Below are 23,205 nucleotides of genomic sequence, written 5' to 3'. Positions count from 1 at the left end.
CGAGCGACCGGGGAAACGCCTTTCTTCCTCGTCTACGGCGCAGAAGCGGTTCTCCCATCCGAGCTCACCCTGAGGTCTCCTCGGGCCACCATGTACTGCGAGGCTGATCAAGATCAGCTTCGTAGAGATGACCTCGACTACTTGGAAGAGCGAAGGCGGCGCGCGGCCCTCCGAGCTGCGCGCTACCAGCAGAGCCTGCGGCGCTACCATCAGCGCCACGTCCGGGCCCGATCACTCTGCGTCGACGACCTCGTCCTACGCCGCGTCCAAACGCGTGCTGGATTGAGCAAGCTCTCACCAATGTGGGAGGGTCCGTATCGAGTGATCGGTGTCCCCCGGCCGGGCTCGGTACGGCTGGCCACGGGCGACGGCACGGAGCTGCCAAACCCGTGGAACATCGAACACCTTCGTCGCTTCTACCCCTGAAGGGGGGGGTCGGGTGTCAGGTTTTGGCTCGGGCTAACCCCGCACCCCCCTCGGGTGTGCAGGGTTAGCCGGGGGCTACCACACATGCACATATATTCCTTTCAGCATTTCAATAAAAGCAGTTTCAAATTCCTAAAGGTTGTGTCTGTGCCGTTTTTCCTTCTGAAAAAATCTTAACTTGAAATAAGGTCACTCGTGCTCAACCTTGCCCTCGGGGGCTCGGTTCGGTCAGCTAAAATCGCCAAACGGGGCCCAGAACCGAGCCGTGCCCCGGGGCGTGGTGAACTCCGGGGGGGAATCGGCAAAAACCCACAATCGGGTCACCCATAACCCTCGGTCACCACGTTCCCGGCCTGGCCAGTCTCGACATGTGGATCTCCCCAGGCACTAGCCCCGACCCGCGCCTTTCGAAGACTGGGACTTGGGCACGGGCCCTTAAATCAGGCTAAGACACAAAAAGAGGATCACGGCACAGATCATCCTCAACTCATTGCATAGCAAAATAAAACTAACACAAAAATTTTTTCATCATTTCTGATTGCAGATTAAGTTAATTTGTACAAAAGAGAGGCATGAAGGCCTTAGAAGAAAGAAAAAGAAAAAAGATAAGATTGGCGGGGGCCTGGGGGCTCATTCCGATGCGCCCGGGTCGCCGGCCTCGTCGCCACCGTCGTCCTCACCGCTGGCGTCGCCCTCCTCGTCGGAGTCAGGGGCGAACGCGAGCCGAGGGGCCGAGCCCTCGAAGCTGTTGACGATGTGGTCGGCAGCATCCCCGACCCGCGCGCGCGCGTCGTCCTCGGTCCCGGGAGGGAACTCCTCCAGCGCCATCCAGGGAGAGAAGCTGGGGTCCCGGGCCTGGTAACTCGCCAGCACGAGTTCGACCGCCCCCCGGGCGAGGTCCCTCGAGGATGACTTGATGGTCTTCTCGAGCTCCTCGGGGAGTCGTTCGAGGACCCAGGCCATCCTGTTGAGGTGCGGAGCGAGGCCTTCCAGATTGGTGGGGGGCACCGTCGTCTGGCCTCTCCAGAGGCCGGCTTGCCGACCGGCGCGCTTCATGCGGGAGACCGCATCCCAAAGCATGTCGGGCCCAATCTCGCCCGCCAAGCGAAGGGCCTCGGCCTCCCCGGTGGAGGAGTCCAGCGCTCGCTGCATCTCCGCGACGGTGTGTTCGGCAGCTGCGAGGCGGGCGGCTAAGTCGCTTTCGCCCGCGGCCGCCCCGCCGACAGGCGTCCTCGCGTCCAGCTCCTTTTCCCGTGCCTCGAGGTCAGCAGCCCGCTGCTCCAGTGCGGCTCTCTCGGTGCGGACGCACTCAAGATTGCGGCGCGCCTGCTCCTCCTGCGCCGCCTCGCGAAGGGACAGGCTGTCCGCCAGCCGTCTGGTCGTGGCCTCAGCATCCTCGAGAGCTCGCTCCCGCTCAGCGAGTGCGTCCTCGCGGAGGCGGAGCGCGCAATCCTCCTCGGCGCAGGCGGCCTCGTGCGCCGCCAGCGTCGCCTCCCGGAGAGCAGCGGCGACCTCGCGGTCCGTCAAGCCCCTCTCCACGGCGCCGGCGTGTTCTTCTAGCGCCATGGCACGGGCCTCAAGGGTCTCCTCGCGCCGCCGAGACGCCGCTTCAGTCTCCGTTACCCGCCGCTCTCGGGCAGCGGCGGAGTCAAGGACCCCTTGGGCGGCGTTGAGCTTTTTCTTCAGCTCCGCCTCCCAGCTTGCGTGCTGAAGGCGGAGAGTGTCTTGCGCCTCGATCATCGCGGTGGTAGAGATGAGGGCGGCCGCCCGCTCCTCCTCCACCTCACGGGCGATCTCCGCCAGCGCCGCCTTGCGGGCTTCAAGCTCCGAGATGTGGCGGCGGTGGGCCTTACGGCCCACCTCCACCATGGCGTCCACCGAGCGCCGCCCCTCCTCGACACGCGCCCATGCGGCCTCGAGCTCCGCTCGTTCCGCCCGCAGGGCCTCCACTTGGGTGTTGAACCCATCCAGCACTGCGGTGTTTGCGGCGGCCAGGGCCTGCAGAAGGGGCTCGGCGCTCAGCGGGGCGACAGAAGAAGAGGAGAAGAGCCGCCTTGGGGAAAAGGCGACGCGGCTTGGCCCCCCGGAGGATGCGCTGGGCTCGGGGATGTCCCCCGGGCCCGTTTGGTCCTGGGCGTCGCCCGGTGAGGTAGGCCCAGGCGATGCGCCAGCAGCCTCGTCGCGAGCCGCCTCGGAGGATGTCGCTTGAGGGCCGCCCGAGGGAGTGGGCCCAAGTGATGCGCCAGCGGCAGCTGTCGCCTCAGCCTGGCGAGCCCGGGCGGCCTCCTCCCGAGCAGCTTCTTCGGCTTGGCGAGCCCGGGCGGCCTCCTCCCGAGCAGCTTCTTCGGCTTGGCGAGCCCGGGCGGCCTCCCGGGCGGCCTCTTCAGCTTCCCGAAGGCGATCTGCGGCTTCACGCCGGTCAGCTTCTCGCCTCCGCTCCTCTGCGGCCGCCGGATCTTCGGCCTCGGACTGGCCGGACTTGGGGTGGCGGGAGGAATGCGACGGGACATCGCTGAAGCAGAAGAAAAAACCAAAAGACGAACAAAATGAGCAAGAAAAAACTTCTTTTTGGAGAAAGATGGTTGCAATGAGAGTGAGACGAACCTGCGAGGGGGACGGGTGAATGACCACCTTGGAGGGGAAATCAGGTTTCCCCGGCATGGCTCCGTCTCCCCCGTCTTGCGGAGCCGCTTCTTTTTGCGCTCCCCCTCGGGCTGCGACGTCGGCGCGGCCCCCTCCGGGCGCCGACTGCTGGCACGTGTCGCCCCGCCCCCTCGGGGAGGAGATGGGGGAGGTGTTCCTCCCAGCTTCCTCTTCCCCGGGGCGTCGGCAGGGCGGCTGCTCCCCGAGACCCCGACGCGGGGCCCAGAAGCACGACCCCCTCCTGGGGCAGATTGTTCCCCCCGGCGGCGCTCGCCCGCGCCGTCGTGGCCCTTAGGGGCTCTCTCCTCTGAGGCCCCGACCCCCATCATAATGGTTAGAATGGAGGCGCGGTCGGGATCGCTGCAGAGGGGGAGGATCTCCTGAGGAATGCGAGACGCCTCCGCGGAGCTAAGGTTCAGCACCCTTTGGACCACGATCTTGAAGTCCTCGGGAGCCCAATCCCATCTGGCTCCCTGGTGGGTCCGCATGTAGTCTTCAGGCCCAGTGTACTCCCAGGCGCTCCGGGCGCGCCGTTGGAGCGGCGCAATCCGGCGGCGGAGGTAATCGCCGTACACCATTGTCACGCCCAGAAATTCTCGAACCAGAATTTCTAAGCTGAATGTGCATTAAATCCCTGTCCAGGACCAGCCAGGGTACACAAACGACAATTGTTGACATACAGATCCACGTCTTACAAAAATAGAAAAGATTACAAATGCAGCGGAAAAGATAAAAGCGAGCTAAACCGGGAAGCTTGACTTCAGCAGCGGGCGACTCCACTCCACAGGCAATCCTTGACGGCAGCGACGAAACCAACTTTGACAAAACAGCTCCAACTAGGAAGATCTTCAGCTCTGGTGTGGGGGAAAAGAGAGCAAGACTGAGTACTACCCACTGTACTCAGCAAGTCATACCGGAAGAGGAGGTATGATGCAGGATATAACCAAAGGAGGCTAGAGGTTCTTTTGCATAAAGCTAGCATTTAAAAACAGTAGTTGAAGGCAGTAAAACAGTTGTAGTAATTAATCAATATTAACCAAACACTGTCCAACGCTACCCCACGTTGCAACAGGCCCAACCAACCACCTGAACTACACCAGTTCATTAAGCTAAACTAGGAATGAGACTAATCACGGTGAATCTGGTTGATCGCCCATAACCGCGGGCACGGCTATTCGAATAGTTTTACTCTGGCCAGAGGTGTACAACTGTACCCACAAGACACGATTCCACACATGTCGCCATGCCCCGAAGTATCACCATGATACTGCAAAGGGGGAAATCGTGACAAGACCCTCCACATAACCCTCCCCTAATCATCCACACCACGCTAAGGTTTCACCCCCACCCCTCAAAAGGCAGTGGGCGGTCCCCTCTTGCGCCGCGGTGAATCCGGCAGCTGGACAACCGGACACCCCGGCCGACCCAACTCCATCACGCCCACCCTCGCCACCGGTGCCTAGGAAAGGGTCGAGCTATACTTCAGATCAAGCAGTTACCCACTCCCGCTTGTGGAAAGCACGGTAAGTCTCCCAGGGTTTCCCGTGAACCGGTCCTTAACTGCCATGGGTGCGACCAGCAAAACCATGCACCCACAGCCCACCATTCAGTGTATTTTAATTAACTAACACCATTGCGGTGGCACCAATCTAAAGCTATGCCAATAGACAAAGTCTATGTAATAAGGTGATCCCCATTTGTGTGCTAGTTGAACTAAGCATGGCTAAGCATTTCCTAAACCAACATCTAGTCATTTTGATACCCAAGTTATCAACGGCATATGGTAAACAATATGTGGCTGAGGAATAGGACCCATCCCACATTACATTGTAAAAGAATGCAACATTTAATAGAAATGCGGGATATTTGTAAATTGGGTACAATATGATCAAACGTATTTCATGACTTGCCTTGCTCTCGCACTGACGAGACCTCAGCAACGTCTTCGAGAAACCGTGGATCGACAAAACGGCCGAAACCTACGCGACAAACAAAGCACACAAGCAAAACAGGCTATAAGACTACTGAAACAGGGAACAAAACCATTTTTAATGGATTCTTTGCATTTTTCTTGATTTACTGAGACTTGAATGGACTTAAACGGAGCTCGGATGAATTACTTATGAATTTTAGAAGATAAACTGTGTTTTTACTAATAAAGAAAAGTCCTTAATCAATTTATTGCGCAATAAAGCCCAGGGCTGACGTCAGCGAGGGGAGGGGGTGGCGCCGACAGGCGGGCCCCACTGATCAGCGGCACTAAGGGGGGGAGAGGGGGCGGCTGGCAAGCGGGCCCCACGGGCAGTGGCTCAAGGGGGAGGGAGTGGGCGGCGACATGCTCGGCACGGCTCAAGCCGGCCGGCCATGGCGAGGCGACGACGGCGCACGACCGCCGGCGGTGACCGGCGGCGCGGGGAGACGGCGGCGGCCGGCGCGAAGGCGGCGGCGGCAGCCGAAGACGACGGCGCACGCGCGGAGGGCGGCGGCGCTCACGGGGGGAGAGGAAAGGAAGGAGGAAAGGGGATTCCTCACCGAGGCGATGGCGGCGACCGGCGTGGGAAGAGACGAGCGGCGATGACCGGCGACGCGGAGGCACGGACGGGCGGCGGCGACACCCTAGGAGAAGATGGAGAGGCGTTAGGAGAGGAGACGACGACCACGGCGGCTTGAATTGTCGGCCGGAGATGGAGGGGAGGGAAAAACTCACCGGCTCGCGAGGGGAGAGGTGCTCCGGTGGGATTCCGGCGACGCGAGGCGGCGGCCGGGAAAGCTCTTGCGGCGGCGAAGCTAACGGCGGCGGCGGTTTGGCGCGGCGGCGACTCTAGCGGCGGCGGCTCGCGGCCGAAGGCGGCGGCAAGCGGCGGCACTAGCAACAAGCGGCGCGAGCGCGATAGGAGGCACGGGAGAGCGCGGCGAGTGCGAAAAACGAGAGAGGAAGACGCGGGGAGCGATTTATAGGTGCGGGAGGGGGCGGACGTGGCCGGGGAGGTGGCCGATTTGGCCGGCGACGTGGGGAGTGGAGGGAGAGTGAGAGAGGTGGATTCGAAATCGAATCCCGCCCTCTCGAGCGCGCGCGCGGGCCGGGAGATGCGGGGGAAGAGGCGGCGACGTGGGCGCGAGGTGCGGGCGCGGAGAGGGACGGAGAAGGCGGGCGGCGTGGGGAGGTGGGGCGCCGGCGGTTGGGGCTCGGCTCCAACCGGCTAGAGGAGGAAGACGACCGACAGGTGGGCCCCACCTGTCGGCGCCCGAAGGAGAGAGGGAGGGAGGGAGGACTTCGGGGAGGGGAAAGGGGAACGGGCCGGCCCACAAGGGGAGGCCGAGCGCGGGCGACGGGTGGACTGGGCCGACGGCCCAAGAAGAGGAAAAAGGAGGAAACAGGAAAAAGAAAAAGAAAAGAAAGGATTTTCCTGGGATTTAAAAATTGCACTTTGGTGATTTTTAATTGGTTAAAATTATTTCCAAGGCTCTGAAAATTCCACTAAAAATCCTGTTAATATATTGTGACATGTAGAATCCAAGAAAAATTCCACATGCCGATTCCGATTATTATTTGCATTTATTAATTAGGGAATTAGCTCTAGGTTAATTAAGATAATTTCTTCGGACGATTTATTTAGCCAATTTTTAAAGCAAGCAAAAGGGGGGAAACTTCAGGGCGTGACAAACCTACCCCCCTTAAACGGAATCTCGACCCCGAGATTCGGAAGAGCTGGCGAAGAGGTGCGGGTGGGTGGCCTTCAACTCATCTTCTCTTTCCCAAGTGGCCTCTTCCTCTGAGTGGTGGCTCCACTGAACCTTGCAGAATCTTATTACTTTGTTTCTGGTCTTTCTCTCGCTGGTTTCGAGGATACGAGTTGGCTTCTCCACATACGTCAAGTCTTCCTGGATTTCGATTTGATCCGGACTTGCCTGTTCCTCAGGAACTCTCAAACATTTCTTCAACTGAGAGACGTGGAACACATTATGGATGCCAAGCATGTTGGAGGGAAGCTCAAGCTGGTAAGCAACTTCACCCCTGCGTTCCAAAATCCGATATGGTCCCACAAAGCGTGGTGCCAACTTTCCTTTGGTTTGGAAGCGGTGTACTCCCCTGAGCGGAGTGACACGGAGATACACATAATCCCCTACTTGGAAAACGAGCTCCCTTCGGCGGTTGTCTGCATAGCTTTTCTGCCGAGATTGCGCGATTCTCAATCTTTCCCTAACAGCTCTGACTTTCTCTTCTGCCTCATTTAAAACTTCTGTACCAAACAACTGGCGTTCCCCTGTCTGATCCCAGAAGAGCGGAGTACGACACCTCCGTCCATACAGTGCTTCAAATGGTGCCATCTGCAGACTAGCTTGGTAACTGTTGTTGTACGAGAACTCAGCATACGGCAAGCTTTTGTCCCATGCCCCACCAAAGTCAAGCGCACAAGCTCTCAACATATCCTCTAGTATTTGATTGACTCGCTCGGTCTGGCCATCTGTTTGTGGATGGTAAGCGGTGCTGAAATTCAACCGGGTTCCCAATTCTTCTTGTAATTTCTGCCAGAACTTTGAAGTGAATTGGCTTCCTCGATCAGACACGATCTTCTTAGGTACACCATGTAAACACATGATTCTTGATAGATAGAGTTCTGCTAATTTCTTCCCTGAGTAGGTAGTGTGCACCGGAATGAAGTGAGCCACTTTGGTGAGTCGGTCAACGACTACCCAAATAGAATCATGCCCCGATGACGTCCTGGGCAAACCGGTGATGAAATCCATTCCGATTTCTTCCCACTTCCATTCTGGAATCTGAAGTGGCTGTAGCAAACCTGCTGGCCTTTGGTGTTCTGCCTTTACTCGTTGACAGACGTCACAGAGTGCTACGAACTCAGCTATTTCCCTTCTCATGCTGACCCACCAGAACTTTTCTTTGAGGTCTTGGTACATCTTAGTACTACCGGGATGAATGGAATATTGAGTTTGATGAGCCTCGGTTAGTATCAGGTCTTTTAATTCCTTGTTTTCGGGTACACACAATCTTTCTCCCATCCAGATTGTTCCTTGTTCATCCTCAACAAAACCTCGGGCTTTTCCAACCCTCATGTTCTTTTTGAGCTCTGCTATTTCAGGATCACTTGCCTGAGCTATGCGAACCTGCTCCACCAGCGTGGGCTGTGCCTCTAGGGCAGCCACGAATCCGTGCTCAACTATACCAAGGTTCAGATGTTCCAAATCGCGTTGAACCTCACCACATAGTTGCTCTACCCATGCAACATTGCAGTAGCTCTTCCTGCTCAAGGCATCCGCAACCACATTAGCCTTGCCGGGATGATAATGTATTCCCATATCATAATCTTTAATTAGCTCCAACCATCTTCGCTGTCGGAGATTCAGATCAGGTTGGGTGAAGATGTACTTTAGACTTTTGTGATCTGTATATACCTCACAACGGTTACCGATGAGATAGTGCCGCCAAATCTTTAAAGCATGAACAACTGCGGCTAATTCCAGATCATGCGTCGGGTAGTTGCCTTCATGAGGACGCAACTGCCGTGAAGCATAAGAAACCACTTTGCCATCCTGCATCAACACACATCCTAGCCCCTGGCGAGATGCATCACAATAGACCTGGAAATCTTTCGTCTGATCAGGCAGGATTAAGACTGGTGCAGACACCAACCGTCGTTTGAGTTCTTCAAAACTCCTATTGCATTCAGCAGACCAGATAAACTTTTCTTCCTTCTTCAATAGCTGTGTCATTGGCTTAGCAATTTTAGAGAAGTTCTCAATGAACCGGCGGTAATAGCCCGCAAGTCCTAAGAAACTCCGAACCTGAGTGACTGTCCTTGGTGGGGTCCATTTGGTAACTGACTCCACATTTGCTGGATCCACAGCTACTCCTTGAGCATTCACGATGTGACCGAGAAACTGAACTTCCTTAAGCCAGAAGTCGCACTTGCTGAACTTGGCATATAGCTGGTGCTCTTTTAACTTTTCAAGTACCAGCCGAAGATGCTGCTCATGTTCTTCCTCGGACTTGGAGTAGATAAGTATGTCATCGATGAAAACCACGACAAACTTGTCTAGAAATTCCATAAACACCTTGTTCATCAAATTCATGAAGAAGGCAGGTGCATTAGTGAGTCCGAAAGACATAACTGTGCATTCGAACAACCCGTACCGAGTGATGAATGCTGTCTTTGGAATATCCTCTTCGCGGATCCTCAACTGGTGATAGCCTGATCGCAGGTCTATCTTAGAGAACACAGTAGCTCCTTTCAACTGATCAAACAGGTCATCAATCCTTGGCAAAGGATACTTGTTCTTGATGGTGACCTCATTGAGTGCGCGGTAGTCAACGCACATCCTCTTGGTTTTGTCTTTCTTCTCCACAAAGATAACCGGAGCACCCCAAGGCGACGTGCTCGGGCGGATGTATCCCTTCTGTAACTGCTCATCGACTTGCTTCTTGACTTCCGCCAACTCGCTGGCTCCCATTCTGTAAGGCCTCTTGTGGATCGGTGCAGTTCCAGGTACCAAGTCAATCCGGAACTCGATATCCCTTTTTGGTGGCATTGTTGTCAGATCGTCCGGAAAAACCTCTGGATACTCTCTGACTATGGGAATATCCTCCAGCTTCTTAGTGGTTTTCTCCACTGCTACCTCTTGTTCTTCACCAGCAGCCTGGTTTAAACTGATCCCTGGCTTCCGCGGCACTAGAGACTGGAAGGTTACCACCTCTCCTTTTGCATTGGTTAACTTGATGGTGCGGCTGGCGCAATCAATCACTCCTCTGTGCCTTGTTAACCAATCCATTCCAAGTATGACATCTAGGTCCTTGGATTCGAGAAGAATGAGGTTGGCTGGAAAAATCAACCCTTGAATTTCAACTGTCACAGATGGGCAGTAGTGAGTTGTGGTCATGCCACCTCCAGGAGTATGCACTCGCATTGGTATCTTAAGCTTCACTAAGGATAACCCATGTGCACCAGCAAAACGCTTGGAAATGAAGGAATGGGTTGCACCAGAATCAAACAATATTACTGCCGGTGTCGAGTTGACGGGGAATGTGCCCAATATAACCTCTGGTGCTGACTGCGCCTCCTCTGCAGATGCATGATTAACACGGGCCTGAACGAACTTGGGTCCAGCACGTCTTGGCTTCGGGCACTTTCCAACCGTGTGTCCGGGTTTGTTACAATTGAAGCAGAGTTCGGGTTTTTCTCCCAACCTCTTGGGCTGTTCTGGCAGAGCTGGCTGAACTGATTGAGCTGGAATCTTTAGTGAACTCGGAGTAGGGTTGAGACTGTGCTGCTCACTGTTGTTGTGACTGCCATTATGGTGGTTCTTGTTGAAGCTACCCGGGTGGTAGGGACGGTGCTGTCGGATAATCATGGTGGAAGGTCCACCGTGACGTCCCATCGTGAAACGAGGCTTCTGACTCTTCCCCTGGGGAGTCCTGAACTGAGCTGCCTTCCTCTTACGGTTTATTTTGTTACAGTGCTCCTCCTGACGGATAGCCTTATCCACCAGCTTCTCAAAGTCCTCATAATCTCTAGAGATCAACTGGTTAGTCAATTCATCATCAAGACCAGACAAAAACTTCTCCTGCCTCTCGGCATCGGTACGCACGTCCTCAGGGGCGTAGCGCGCGAGGAGGTTGAACTCATGCAAATACTCTATAACTGTTCTGGTTCCTTGTTGTAGGGAACGGAACTCTCTCTTCTTTTGTGCCACAATTCCCTCGGGAACCTGTGCTTTATTGAAACTATGACGAAACTCTGTCCAAGTAACCTCTGCCCCAGCTGGACGGGTCACCATGTAGTTGTCCCACCAAATAGAAGCGGGACCTTGCAGCTGGTGTGTAGCAAAAGCAACCTTCTCTTGCTCGTTGCATTGCAAAAGATTCAGCTTCTTCTCAATGGCATGAAGCCAGTCGTGGGCCTCGATTGGGTTGGTGGTGCTTGAGAAGGTGGGCGGCTTGACACGAAGAAATTCTAGCAGTTTGGACTGAGGAGGTGGAGAACCAAACTGCAGGTTCTGCTGCTGCAGCTGTGCTTGCTGCTGCACCTGTTGCAACACCTGATGGTACTGTTGCTGCATCTGTTGCATCATCATTGTCATCATCTGAGTCTGATTGTCCAACACCTGAGCAATTGTTGGGTTCTCGGGCGGTGGGGACGGACTGTTGTCAGATGCACTGTTGGCACGTGCTCCATTGATCGGCTTTTCGCTGCCACTAGCGTTGTTCGAGTCGCGTGAACCATTCCTTGTCTCCATCTGAAGGGGATAGGTAGAAATATGAGAAAAGGAAGAAAAACAGGGGGCTCAGAAACTAATCTTTCTTATGAATTTAAGTGCAATTATCTTAATCTTGATTAAAACACTGAAAAAGAGGCACGCAACTCCTAATTGAGGCAGTCATACCACTGACACATGATATCGACCGCCGACTAGCCCACAAGCATCAAACCTAAACACGAAAACTAGCAAGCAAACAGACTAAGAAGGCGATAAAGCTAAGGGCGGTGACTCTGAAGCTCGAGGCGGCGCTTGCAAACGAGGGATAGGACTGACATCTAAAGTAGACAAGGGATAGGAACCAATTCATGCTCAAATCCAAATTAAACAAAGCAAAAGAAGACTCAAATCAATAACCGAGCAGGATGATTTTTATGCATAGAACATTTTTCATGAACTCAAATAAAGACACTAATGCAACTAAACAATAAATTAATGCATAGACTAGTTGCATGGAAAATGATGCGCATAACATTGCCCCCATCGAATATAGACACGACCTAATGCATAACCCCCAATAAATTCCCGACTGACTATCGAATAAACTCCAACTAAAATTTTTCTAAAGCCCTAGGCTGAGCTCATTTTTTTTTTAAAAAAAAAAAATCCGATCCGAATGAACGACCAAGATTTTTCCCGCAAACCAAAGAGGCAAAACTCCAAATTTTCCCAAAACAATTCCAGGTGCAAAAAGGCATATGCAGATGAAAAAGGGGTTCAGAGGGCTCTTAGGGTTTCCAGTTGGCTTGTCCTACGGTCAAGGTCGGCTCTGATACCAACTTGTCACGCCCAGAAATTCTCGAACCAGAATTTCTAAGCTGAATGTGCATTAAATCCCTGTCCAGGACCAGCCAGGGTACACAAACGACAATTGTTGACATACAGATCCACGTCTTACAAAAATAGAAAATATTACAAATGCAGCGGAAAAGATAAAAGCGAGCTAAACCGGGAAGCTTGACTTCAGCAGCGGGCGACTCCACTCCACAGGCAATCCTTGACGGCAGCGACGAAACCAACTTTGACAAAACAGCTCCAACTAGGAAGATCTTCAGCTCTGGTGTGGGGGAAAAGAGAGCAAGACTGAGTACTACCCACTGTACTCAGCAAGTCATACCGGAAGAGGAGGTATGATGCAGGATATAACCAAAGGAGGCTAGAGGTTCTTTTGCATAAAGCTAGCATTTAAAAACAGTAGTTGAAGGCAGTAAAACAGTTGTAGTAATTAATCAATATTAACCAAACACTGTCCAACGCTACCCCACGTTGCAACAGGCCCAACCAACCACCTGAACTACACCAGTTCATTAAGCTAAACTAGGAATGAGACTAATCACGGTGAATCTGGTTGATCGCCCATAACCGCGGGCACGGCTATTCGAATAGTTTTACTCTGGCCAGAGGTGTACAACTGTACCCACAAGACACGATTCCACACATGTCGCCATGCCCCGAAGTATCACCATGATACTGCAAAGGGGGAAATCGTGACAAGACCCTCCACATAACCCTCCCCTAATCATCCACACCACGCTAAGGTTTCACCCCCACCCCTCAAAAGGCAGTGGGCGGTCCCCTCTTGCGCCGCGGTGAATCCGGCAGCTGGACAACCGGACACCCCGGCCGACCCAACTCCATCACGCCCACCCTCGCCACCGGTGCCTAGGAAAGGGTCGAGCTATACTTCAGATCAAGCAGTTACCCACTCCCGCTTGTGGAAAGCACGGTAAGTCTCCCAGGGTTTCCCGTGAACCGGTCCTTAACTGCCATGGGTGCGACCAGCAAAACCATGCACCCACAGCCCACCATTCAGTGTATTTTAATTAACTAACACCATTGCGGTGGCACCAATCTAAAGCTATGCCAATAGACAAAGTCTATGTAATAAGGTGATCCCCATTTGTGTGCTAGTTGAACTAAGCATGGCTAAGCATTTCCTAAACCAACATCTAGTCATTTTGATACCCAAGTTATCAACGGCATATGGTAAACAATATGTGGCTGAGGAATAGGACCCATCCCACATTACATTGTAAAAGAATGCAACATTTAATAGAAATGCGGGATATTTGTAAATTGGGTACAATATGATCAAACGTATTTCATGACTTGCCTTGCTCTCGCACTGACGAGACCTCAGCAACGTCTTCGAGAAACCGTGGATCGACAAAACGGCCGAAACCTACGCGACAAACAAAGCACACAAGCAAAACAGGCTATAAGACTACTGAAACAGGGAACAAAACCATTTTTAATGGATTCTTTGCATTTTTCTTGATTTACTGAGACTTGAATGGACTTAAACGGAGCTCGGATGAATTACTTATGAATTTTAGAAGATAAACTGTGTTTTTACTAATAAAGAAAAGTCCTTAATCAATTTATTGCGCAATAAAGCCCAGGGCTGACGTCAGCGAGGGGAGGGGGTGGCGCCGACAGGCGGGCCCCACTGATCAGCGGCACTAAGGGGGGGAGAGGGGGCGGCTGGCAAGCGGGCCCCACGGGCAGTGGCTCAAGGGGGAGGGAGTGGGCGGCGACATGCTCGGCACGGCTCAAGCCGGCCGGCCATGGCGAGGCGACGACGGCGCACGACCGCCGGCGGTGACCGGCGGCGCGGGGAGACGGCGGCGGCCGGCGCGAAGGCGGCGGCGGCAGCCGAAGACGACGGCGCACGCGCGGAGGGCGGCGGCGCTCACGGGGGGAGAGGAAAGGAAGGAGGAAAGGGGATTCCTCACCGAGGCGATGGCGGCGACCGGCGTGGGAAGAGACGAGCGGCGATGACCGGCGACGCGGAGGCACGGACGGGCGGCGGCGACACCCTAGGAGAAGATGGAGAGGCGTTAGGAGAGGAGACGACGACCACGGCGGCTTGAATTGTCGGCCGGAGATGGAGGGGAGGGAAAAACTCACCGGCTCGCGAGGGGAGAGGTGCTCCGGTGGGATTCCGGCGACGCGAGGCGGCGGCCGGGAAAGCTCTTGCGGCGGCGAAGCTAACGGCGGCGGCGGTTTGGCGCGGCGGCGACTCTAGCGGCGGCGGCTCGCGGCCGAAGGCGGCGGCAAGCGGCGGCACTAGCAACAAGCGGCGCGAGCGCGATAGGAGGCACGGGAGAGCGCGGCGAGTGCGAAAAACGAGAGAGGAAGACGCGGGGAGCGATTTATAGGTGCGGGAGGGGGCGGACGTGGCCGGGGAGGTGGCCGATTTGGCCGGCGACGTGGGGAGTGGAGGGAGAGTGAGAGAGGTGGATTCGAAATCGAATCCCGCCCTCTCGAGCGCGCGCGCGGGCCGGGAGATGCGGGGGAAGAGGCGGCGACGTGGGCGCGAGGTGCGGGCGCGGAGAGGGACGGAGAAGGCGGGCGGCGTGGGGAGGTGGGGCGCCGGCGGTTGGGGCTCGGCTCCAACCGGCTAGAGGAGGAAGACGACCGACAGGTGGGCCCCACCTGTCGGCGCCCGAAGGAGAGAGGGAGGGAGGGAGGACTTCGGGGAGGGGAAAGGGGAACGGGCCGGCCCACAAGGGGAGGCCGAGCGCGGGCGACGGGTGGACTGGGCCGACGGCCCAAGAAGAGGAAAAAGGAGGAAACAGGAAAAAGAAAAAGAAAAGAAAGGATTTTCCTGGGATTTAAAAATTGCACTTTGGTGATTTTTAATTGGTTAAAATTATTTCCAAGGCTCTGAAAATTCCACTAAAAATCCTGTTAATATATTGTGACATGTAGAATCCAAGAAAAATTCCACATGCCGATTCCGATTATTATTTGCATTTATTAATTAGGGAATTAGCTCTAGGTTAATTAAGATAATTTCTTCGGACGATTTATTTAGCCAATTTTTAAAGCAAGCAAAAGGGGGGAAACTTCAGGGCGTGACAACCATGGCCCCGGTGAGCCCCTGGGATCGCAGGCCCACCAGGCGGTCGAGGACGGCGTCGTACTCCTCCCCCAGATCTACCGGCGCCCGCCAGCTGGAGACCTGCGCCGGGGGCTGGCTTGGAAGTCGGAGGCGCGCTTCGTTGGCGAGGGAGGTGTAGAACCAGTCGCTCTTCCAGTCGTCCCACTTCTTGCGGAGGACGCAGGGGATGTAGCGGTTCAGCACCGGCCCCCGCGGCTGGAAGTAGCAGCCGCCAACCACCGACGGCGGTGACACCGACTGCACGGTGAAGAACCACCGGAACAGCTGAAGAGAGGGGCGCACCCCAATGAACATCTCGCACAGGTGCGCGAAGATGGCCAATGTCATCACCGCATTGGGGGTGAGGTGCGCCATCTGGAGATCGTAGAACTCCAGGACATCCATGAAGAAATGAGAAAATGGCGGGACCAGCCCAGCCATCGCGAAGGGGAGGAAGAAGATGGACCGCCCCGGGTAGTCTGGTGCCGGGCGCCCCTTGCCCAGCATCACTATCTCCCGACCGGTGGCGGACTCCGGCATGAAGCGGCGCGGCAGTCCGGCGTGCCTCTCATTCACAATGCGGGAAGGCGGTAGCACGCTGCCGTCGAGCAGAGCAGAGCCCCGTGCCATGGCGGCGGAGGATGAGATGATTGAGAACGAGCGCGTGTGGCGAAAGTGGGGCGTAGCAGAGAAAGGGTTAGAGCTCAGGTGGCGAAGGCAAGAGGAACAATGGCGAAAGGAAGGGAGCAAATCCTTTTCTCGATGCTTTTATACCCTTGCCATCGCTGGGCCTGGCTCCTCGTTTCTCGCGCCCACTACCTCGCTCCCTCGTATCTCGCTATCTCGCTCCCTCGTTTCCCGCGCCCACGCTTCCACTAATCCCATTCGCCCGCTTACGGCGCATGAAGTGGATATGCGGTTGTGGCATTCGAAATGGATCGTATCGTGCGCGCGTTAATTACGCTCGCCGACCGAAGCGGCGTTACCGTATCTCCGGGCGAGACAAATCTGCTCACCCAGATTCGCGCGCCGCTCAAGTGGTGTGGCAGTCTTGAATAGACCGCCCATTATGGACAACCAAAGTTATCAATACCAATGTGCATGGATTGAGACCGTTGGGTATTTTGCCCAACTACGGAGACCGGTCCCACCTGTCACCAGGCTTTAGGGGTGGCGTCACACCTGACCGCTTCCCTTGGGAAGGAAAATTGCTCTGGCATAACGCCGGGGGCTACTGTCGGTGATATGGGACCGGGAGTATTGCGCCCGGAGGCTTGAGGCAGATGGAATCGCCCACGTGGCCTGGCACCTTCGGGGACGTCGGGCCCGAGGGTGAGGTGTCCGCCCTCCTCCTGATTTCCCCGAGGGGGGGTCGGGTTGCACCTGCCCCGACCCCGAGGGCCGAGGTGCCCCGACCCCCTGAGGGGTTTGCACTATGTACATGGGTTGGGTGAGCACAGCAGGGCTCACCTAACCGCATTTATTGCGCATCGGCTAAGCGTGTCACGCCGCACGAAGTGCAGTGCAGTGCACTCGATTATCCGGTCTGTGACCAGTCACAGACCGGTCAGATCGCGGGTTAGGTGGCGGCAGGCGGTCTGACGCACGCCTTGCCCCATCCCGTCAAGGTGTGAGCTTCTAAGCACTTCCCCCCCCCAACTGGAGCTAGCGTGTTACATCCCAGAGATGGCACGTTAGCCCCGATCGATTTATACCAGGCTTCATCCTAACCATTACAGGCGAGGTGTTACACGAAGAAGGGCAAACATGCATGTTATTAAACTGACGCATGGTGGACAAGAATGACCGGTCTGACACTGATCGCATCAGCAACGGGCAGCCACGATCTCACGTTGCGCCTGTCTCCGCCGGGAGTGGAGGTAGGTGTGGGCCGTCCCATCGGAGTGTCATTCGGAGGGCAACCATACCAATCTCCGTCCATAAAGAGAAGAAAAGTCCAGTTTGGAAAGAGAAGGGTGCATGTGGTATCCCCTTGAAGTATAAAAGGAGGACCTTGCCCATAGAGAAGGGGTTGGTTGATTCTTTCCCGGATTGAGTGCTGAGAACGGGGGGGGAAGTCAGCTCACACTTTGTAACTCATTCATACACAGATCCACCAAAACACAGGAGTAGGGTATTACGCTTCTCAGCGGCCCGAACCTGTATAGATCGCCGGTGTCTCGTGTTTCTTGCTGGCAGACGATCTTTCCACATACAGAGAGAGAGCGAGAGCTTGAGATTGCACCCTAAGCCCCCGGCCGAACCGGCAAAGGGGGGCCTGCGCGGTCTCCCGGTGAGGAGCCACGAGCTCCGTCAGACATGTATACCGCAAGGACAACATCGAACCGGATGATCTAGCACGGCGTGCGTCCAGATGAGAGCCACTCGAACCTAGCACCTTTCTGGACGTCCTGACAAGGCCATCAGTGAAAGACGCAAGCGGCAAAGATAGCCCGGTCTCCCTCAACAATAGCTCAGGGGCTACAAAGGCAGAGCGCGTCGTTGCCGACATTGAGACCACAGACGACTGGCACACCCCACTCATCAAATTCATAGGCAGCGAAGAGTTGCCCGAGGACGACGCAAAAGCAGAGAAAATATCCCGTAAAGCAAAAGTCTACTGTATGATAGGCAACGATCTATACAAGAAGGCGCCAAACGGGGTACTTCTAAAATGCGTCTCGTCCGACGACGGCAGACATCTCCTCCTCGATATACATGAAAGGATCTGTGGGTCACATGCCGCCGGTCGGACATTAGTCGGAAAGGCTTTTCGACAAGGGTTCTTGTAACGCCCCGATTTTCGTTCGGGTTTAAAAATCAATTAATAATACATTTTCTAGAAATTAAATAAAAGTTAAATCAATTTATCCAAGTGAAATGTTGGGAGAATTAAAATTTTCCCTTAAAAATCATTGGCCGGGAATATTTTGTAATATTCTTTGTGCCCTAATGTACTCTCCGGAATTTTCCGTGAATTTTCGGAGCTCGAGAAATAGTTTTAATAGCACAAAGGTCATTGCATCAATTTAAATAAAAAGAAAACAAAATAAACTTCCCCTTCCTCCCTTTCGGGCTCGGCCCAAAATCCTCTCTCCTTCCCCTCCCGCGGCCCGGCTTGCCTCCCCTTTTTGGCGCAAGTCTTCTTTTCCTCCCTCCCGGCCTCCCCTCTCACTCAGGCCGACAGGTGGGACCCGTGGACCCCACCTGTCATCCCCAACCTCCGGCCAGCTCCAACCGCCGCCCACGCCGCCCACTCCCTCCGCCGATCCCGCACCTCCCCTCGTCCCAACCGGCGTGGACCCGAGACCCCTTCCACCTCGCGACCACATCCCGCCCCACTCCCCCTCTCTCCCCGCGGGAATCAACGCCACGCCGAGCCGCCACACCCCCACGACGCCGCCCCACTTCCCCTCGAAATCCGCCGCTCCCCGGCCCTCTCCTCGCCCCCTTGAGCTATAAAATCAATCCCCGTGGACTCCTCTTCCTTTTTCCCCGTTTTCCCGAGTCCCCCACGCCCTCTACCGAGCTCTCCACGCCGATCCCCTTCGCCGCCGCTCGCCGGCGATGTCCAGCCGCCCGCCACCGCCGCTCCCGTCGCTGCCGCGCTGCGCCGCCACCACCTATAGCATCACACCACCCCACCGCACCCCGGCATCCACTCCATCTCCCTCCTCCACCGCCGGAACCACCTTCCCATCGCGAGGCCGAGCCACTACCGCCACACACCGCCTTCAGCCGGCCGCTGCCGCTGCGTTAGTCGTCGCCGCACCTCGCCGCTTGCGCCGTCGGCAACGCCGTGCCAAGCTCTACCCCGGCCTCCGCTCCGTTTCCCCATTCCACCACCGCAACCACCCTTCCACCGTGCATCCCGAGCCACCTCCACCATACGCCGCCTCCAGCCGTGTGCCACCGTCGCCTTAGCCGCCGCCGCGTCGCTCCGTCTTCACCTCTCGCCTCGCAGCGCCGTGCAGCACCTCGGTCACCGTTGTTCATCGCCGGAAACCCACCGGAACGTGGTACCTCTCGGTCGCCGGTGAGCCCCACCATTCCTCTCCTCTCTGGCGTGGTATTCTCGCCGCTCCGGTCGCCTATTTCCCTCCCTAACCGCTCCAATAATTTCCCTAGGTCTTGCCGGCCCTCGGCCGCGGCTCCGCCATGGTCGGGCGTCGTCGGACCGCCGTTCCCGTCGCCTCCCGTGTCGGCCGCCGCCATCCTTTCCGCCGCCGGTCGCCTCCCCATGGTCGTCCCGTCGCCGGCGCTCCTCGGTGAGGACCCCCTTCATCTCCTTTCCCTTTCCCCTCTTTTCGTCGCCTCCCGTGCGTGCCGTCGCGCCGGTGGTCGTCGCCGGCGACCATCGGGCCGTGCGCCGTCGCTCCCGGCCGGCCGACCGGTGAGCTGGCTCCCGCTCGCCCGTGGCCGCCCGATCCTCCTTCGGGGCGATCTGGGCCGTCCACGTGGCCTTCCCGTGCCGCCCGCGTCGGTGCCTCTGTGGCGCCACGTCGGCGCCACCTCCGCTAGCCGTCCGTCGTGGCCGCCACGTGTCTGCCACGTGGTGCGCCCGCGGACCAGCGCATGCGTGGACTCGGTCCACGGTGCGCCCGCCACCCGTGAGTCACCGTCAGGTGGGGCCCGCTTGCCGGCGCCACCTCTCCCCCGTCGGATGACGTCATAATTGATTTAAATTGCGCAATAAATCGGTAATAATTCTAGAAATTCATTAAAATGGCTCAAAACCTTCTAAAATTCATATCTAATTCATTCGAACTCCGAATTGAGCCATTCAACTTGCAAAATTCATCTAAAATTGAGCTCTACATGTTTGTTTACTTTTTATGTACTGTTTTCTTGGTGTTTATTAGAGTTTTTCCTCGTTTTGCGTGCCAGCGTGTAGTTTCCGTCGTTTCGGAAGTCCGCGGTCGCGAGGAAAAGAGTTCAGAAGATCAAAGTGAAGAAGCAAGGCAAGTCACACATTCTCCTTGAGCATGTTGATCCCAATTTATAAATGTTTTACCGTTTACAAATAAATATGCATGTTTTGCTAATTACATGGGATCAGGGTTTTCCTATCTGCTCGCTTGCGCCATGTTTACTTGATATCTGTTCTTTGTCAACCTTGGGTAATAAATTGACTAGCTTGTGTTACTTATGTGACCTAGCTAGAACTATATGCTTAGCCATGCTTAATTACCACTAGCTCAGTCGATGGGATAATTGCAGTATTAGACATTCTAGTATCTTGTTGAGCTGCGTGCTCGAGACATCTGGCCATGTTTTATGGTCGTAATTATCCAACTAAAATGCGACTGAATGGTGGGCTGTGGATGCATGGTTTTGCGAGTCGCACCCATAGCAATTAAGGACCGGTTCACGGGAAACCCTGGAAGACTTACAGCGCTTGCCACAAGCGGGAATGGGTAACTGCTTGATCTGAAGTATAGCTCGACCCTTTCCTAGGCACCGGTGGCGAGGGTGGGCGTGATGGAGTTGGGTCGGCCGGGGTGTCCGGTTGTCCAGCTGCCGGATTCACCGCGGCGCAAGAGGGGACCGCCCACTGCCTTTTGAGGGGTGGGGGTGAAACCTTAGCGTGGTGTGGATGGTTAGGGGAGGGTTATGCGAAGGGTCTCGTCACAATCACTCGACATGGTGACGTGTGCATCATGGGCACATGATGACGCGGTGACATGTCGGTGGGTTGTGTCTTGTGGGTACAGTTGTGCACCTCTGGCCAGAGTAAAACTATTCGAATAGCCGTGCCCGCGGTTATGGGCGATCGACCAGATTCACCGTGATTAGTCTCACACCTAATAAATCGACCCAATGCACTGTAGTAAAGGTGGGTTGGTTGGGCCTGTTCAACGTGGTGTAGCGTTGATCAGTGGAGATTTAATATTACTTTAATTACTCAACAGTTTTACTGTTTTGCTCAATAAAATGTTTTACAACTGCCTTTATGCAAATAGCCACAAACCGTCCTTGTGTTCCCCCTTGCACGTCTGCATCGTTGGTGTGGCTTGCTGAGTACGGTGGTTGTACTCAGCCTTGCTATTATTCCCCCTTTTCAGAAGTGTAGTGCTTCTGAGCTGAAGATGGAGTTAGAGGACCAAGGCTCAGACCCCAGTTGAGTTTTGCCTGTGGAGTGGAGCTGAAGCCCCGCTAGGATCGCCTTTTTCCGCTGCTGCTGCTTTTGTTTCGGTGTGAGGACTAAGTGCCTCTTCTGTAAGTATTTTACGCTTTATTTACGTTTGGAACTGTTTATTACTTGTCGTTTTGTGTACCCTGGCTGGTCCTGGACAGGGATTTAATACACAAAATAGTCTGGAAATTTGGGCTAAATTTCTGGGCGTGACAGTTCTTCTGGCCAACCGCCCTCAAAGATGCTTGCGACATGGTTTAGCGGTGTGAAGCTGTCAATTCCACAGTAAACACACAAGGCTACCAGCGCAAGCACTCCAGACCATCCCTCTCACTTGGCCGTTCTCGTACTGGGGGCTAGATATACTCGGCCCATTCCCACGAGGACAGGGCGGCTACAAGTTCCTATTCGTGGCGATTGATAAATTCACTAAGTGGATTGAAGCGACACCCACGGGGGAAATCAAGGCCGACAACGCCATCAAATTCATCAAAGGGATATTCTGTAGATTTGGATTGCCCCACCGTATCATAACGGACAACGGCTCCCAGTTCATCAGTGTCGATTTCCAGGACTACTGCATCAGGCTGGGAGTCAAGATCTGCTTCGCTCGGTTTCTCACCCTCAGAGCAATGGACAAGTCGAGAGGGCAAACGGCATAGTACTACAAGGAATCAAGACCCGCGTCTACGACAGGCTCATGTCACATGACAAGAAGTGGGTCGAAGAACTTCCATCAGTACTATGGGCCGTGCGTACCACACCGACAACGTCTAACAAGGAGACACCCTTCTTCCTCGTGTACGGCTCAGAGGCTATGCTCCCCACCAAGCTACGATACCAAAGTACACGAGCACATAAGTACTCCGATGAGAATCAGGAGGAGCAGCGAAATGACGATGTGAATCTACTCGAAGAACATCGCGAACGAGTTGTCGTTCGAGCAGCCAGCTACCAACAGGCCCTTCACCGCTACTACGAGAAACGCATCCGAGCACGCACACTTTCGATCGGCGACTACGTCCTCCGACGGGTTCAAAGTCAAGCAGGGCGAAACAAGCTCTCACCCAAATGGGAAGGACCGTACACGATCACACAAGTTCTGCAGCCAGGCGCATTCAAAATTGCAGACGGCGATGGTCGCGAGTTGGCAAATTCCTGGAACATTAATCAATTACGTAAATTCTATGTATAAATCAATAGTATCCATACTTGTAAGACATCTTACAGCTTCAATAAAGCCTATTTTCAGGTACAAACTACAATCAAAGTGTTCCTTCCCGATGATCCCTTACCCAGATGACACCTAGCGTTGAAACCTATCCTCATGTCCCTTTACGCCGTCTTGACAAGGCCTCCAAGGAACCTAAGGGAACTTCGGCTGGGGACGCCCAGAGCCGATAAGGCCTTGTCGGATCCTGTAGAGATGAAAGACCATGTAAGATCTAGTCGTGTAAGAGTTCTCGCCGTGCGTATTAACCAAGCCGTGTAATCGGAAATTAACTTTCCAACTTCACGGCTGGGGGCTAGGATCAGTGCTTGTTCAACCGAGGCAGGTCAAAGGTCTAAGAGCCTTATCTTCCGAGACGAATTCTCCGATGATAAGGCTGGGGGCTAGGGAGAGTGTATAACTCAAACGACTGATCGAAGTCACGAAGTGAGAAGACACTCATACACGCTACATCCAGAGTAAGAAAGCTTAGTTAGATAGATTTCTTTTCTATTTCACAAGTACTTCTTACAATTCCACAAAAATCCAAAATTATATTACACTTTTTCCTAAGACATTTGTCACAGGACACGGAGACTACCAGGAAGGCCAACGCCAGTCCATGGACTGGAA

The 23,205-nt window shown here is 54.9% G+C and overlaps 1 protein-coding gene across 1 annotated transcript; it reads right to left on the bottom strand.

Moving 5' to 3' along the window:
- Positions 1-866: 866 nt before the first annotated feature.
- LOC136351643 (uncharacterized) lies at positions 867-2,166 on the bottom strand. Its single transcript, XM_066303893.1, has 2 exons — positions 1,626-2,166; positions 867-871 (listed from the first exon to the last, which is right to left on the bottom strand). Exons 1-2 carry the CDS (start codon positions 2,164-2,166, stop codon positions 867-869), a joined length of 546 nt encoding a protein of 181 aa, XP_066159990.1.
- Positions 2,167-23,205: the final 21,039 nt, after the last annotated feature.

This window comes from Oryza sativa, chromosome 1 (assembly GCF_034140825.1).
Source record: "Oryza sativa Japonica Group chromosome 1, ASM3414082v1".
Taxonomy (NCBI): domain Eukaryota; kingdom Viridiplantae; phylum Streptophyta; class Magnoliopsida; order Poales; family Poaceae; genus Oryza; species Oryza sativa.
This window is presented reverse-complemented; position numbering and strand designations above follow the sequence as displayed.

Bases quoted from the DNA above. Each gene is read 5' to 3' on its own strand.
- LOC136351643 (XM_066303893.1), bottom strand. From the start codon at position 2,166: ATGATCGAGGCGCAAGACACTCTCCGCCTTCAGCACGCAAGCTGGGAG.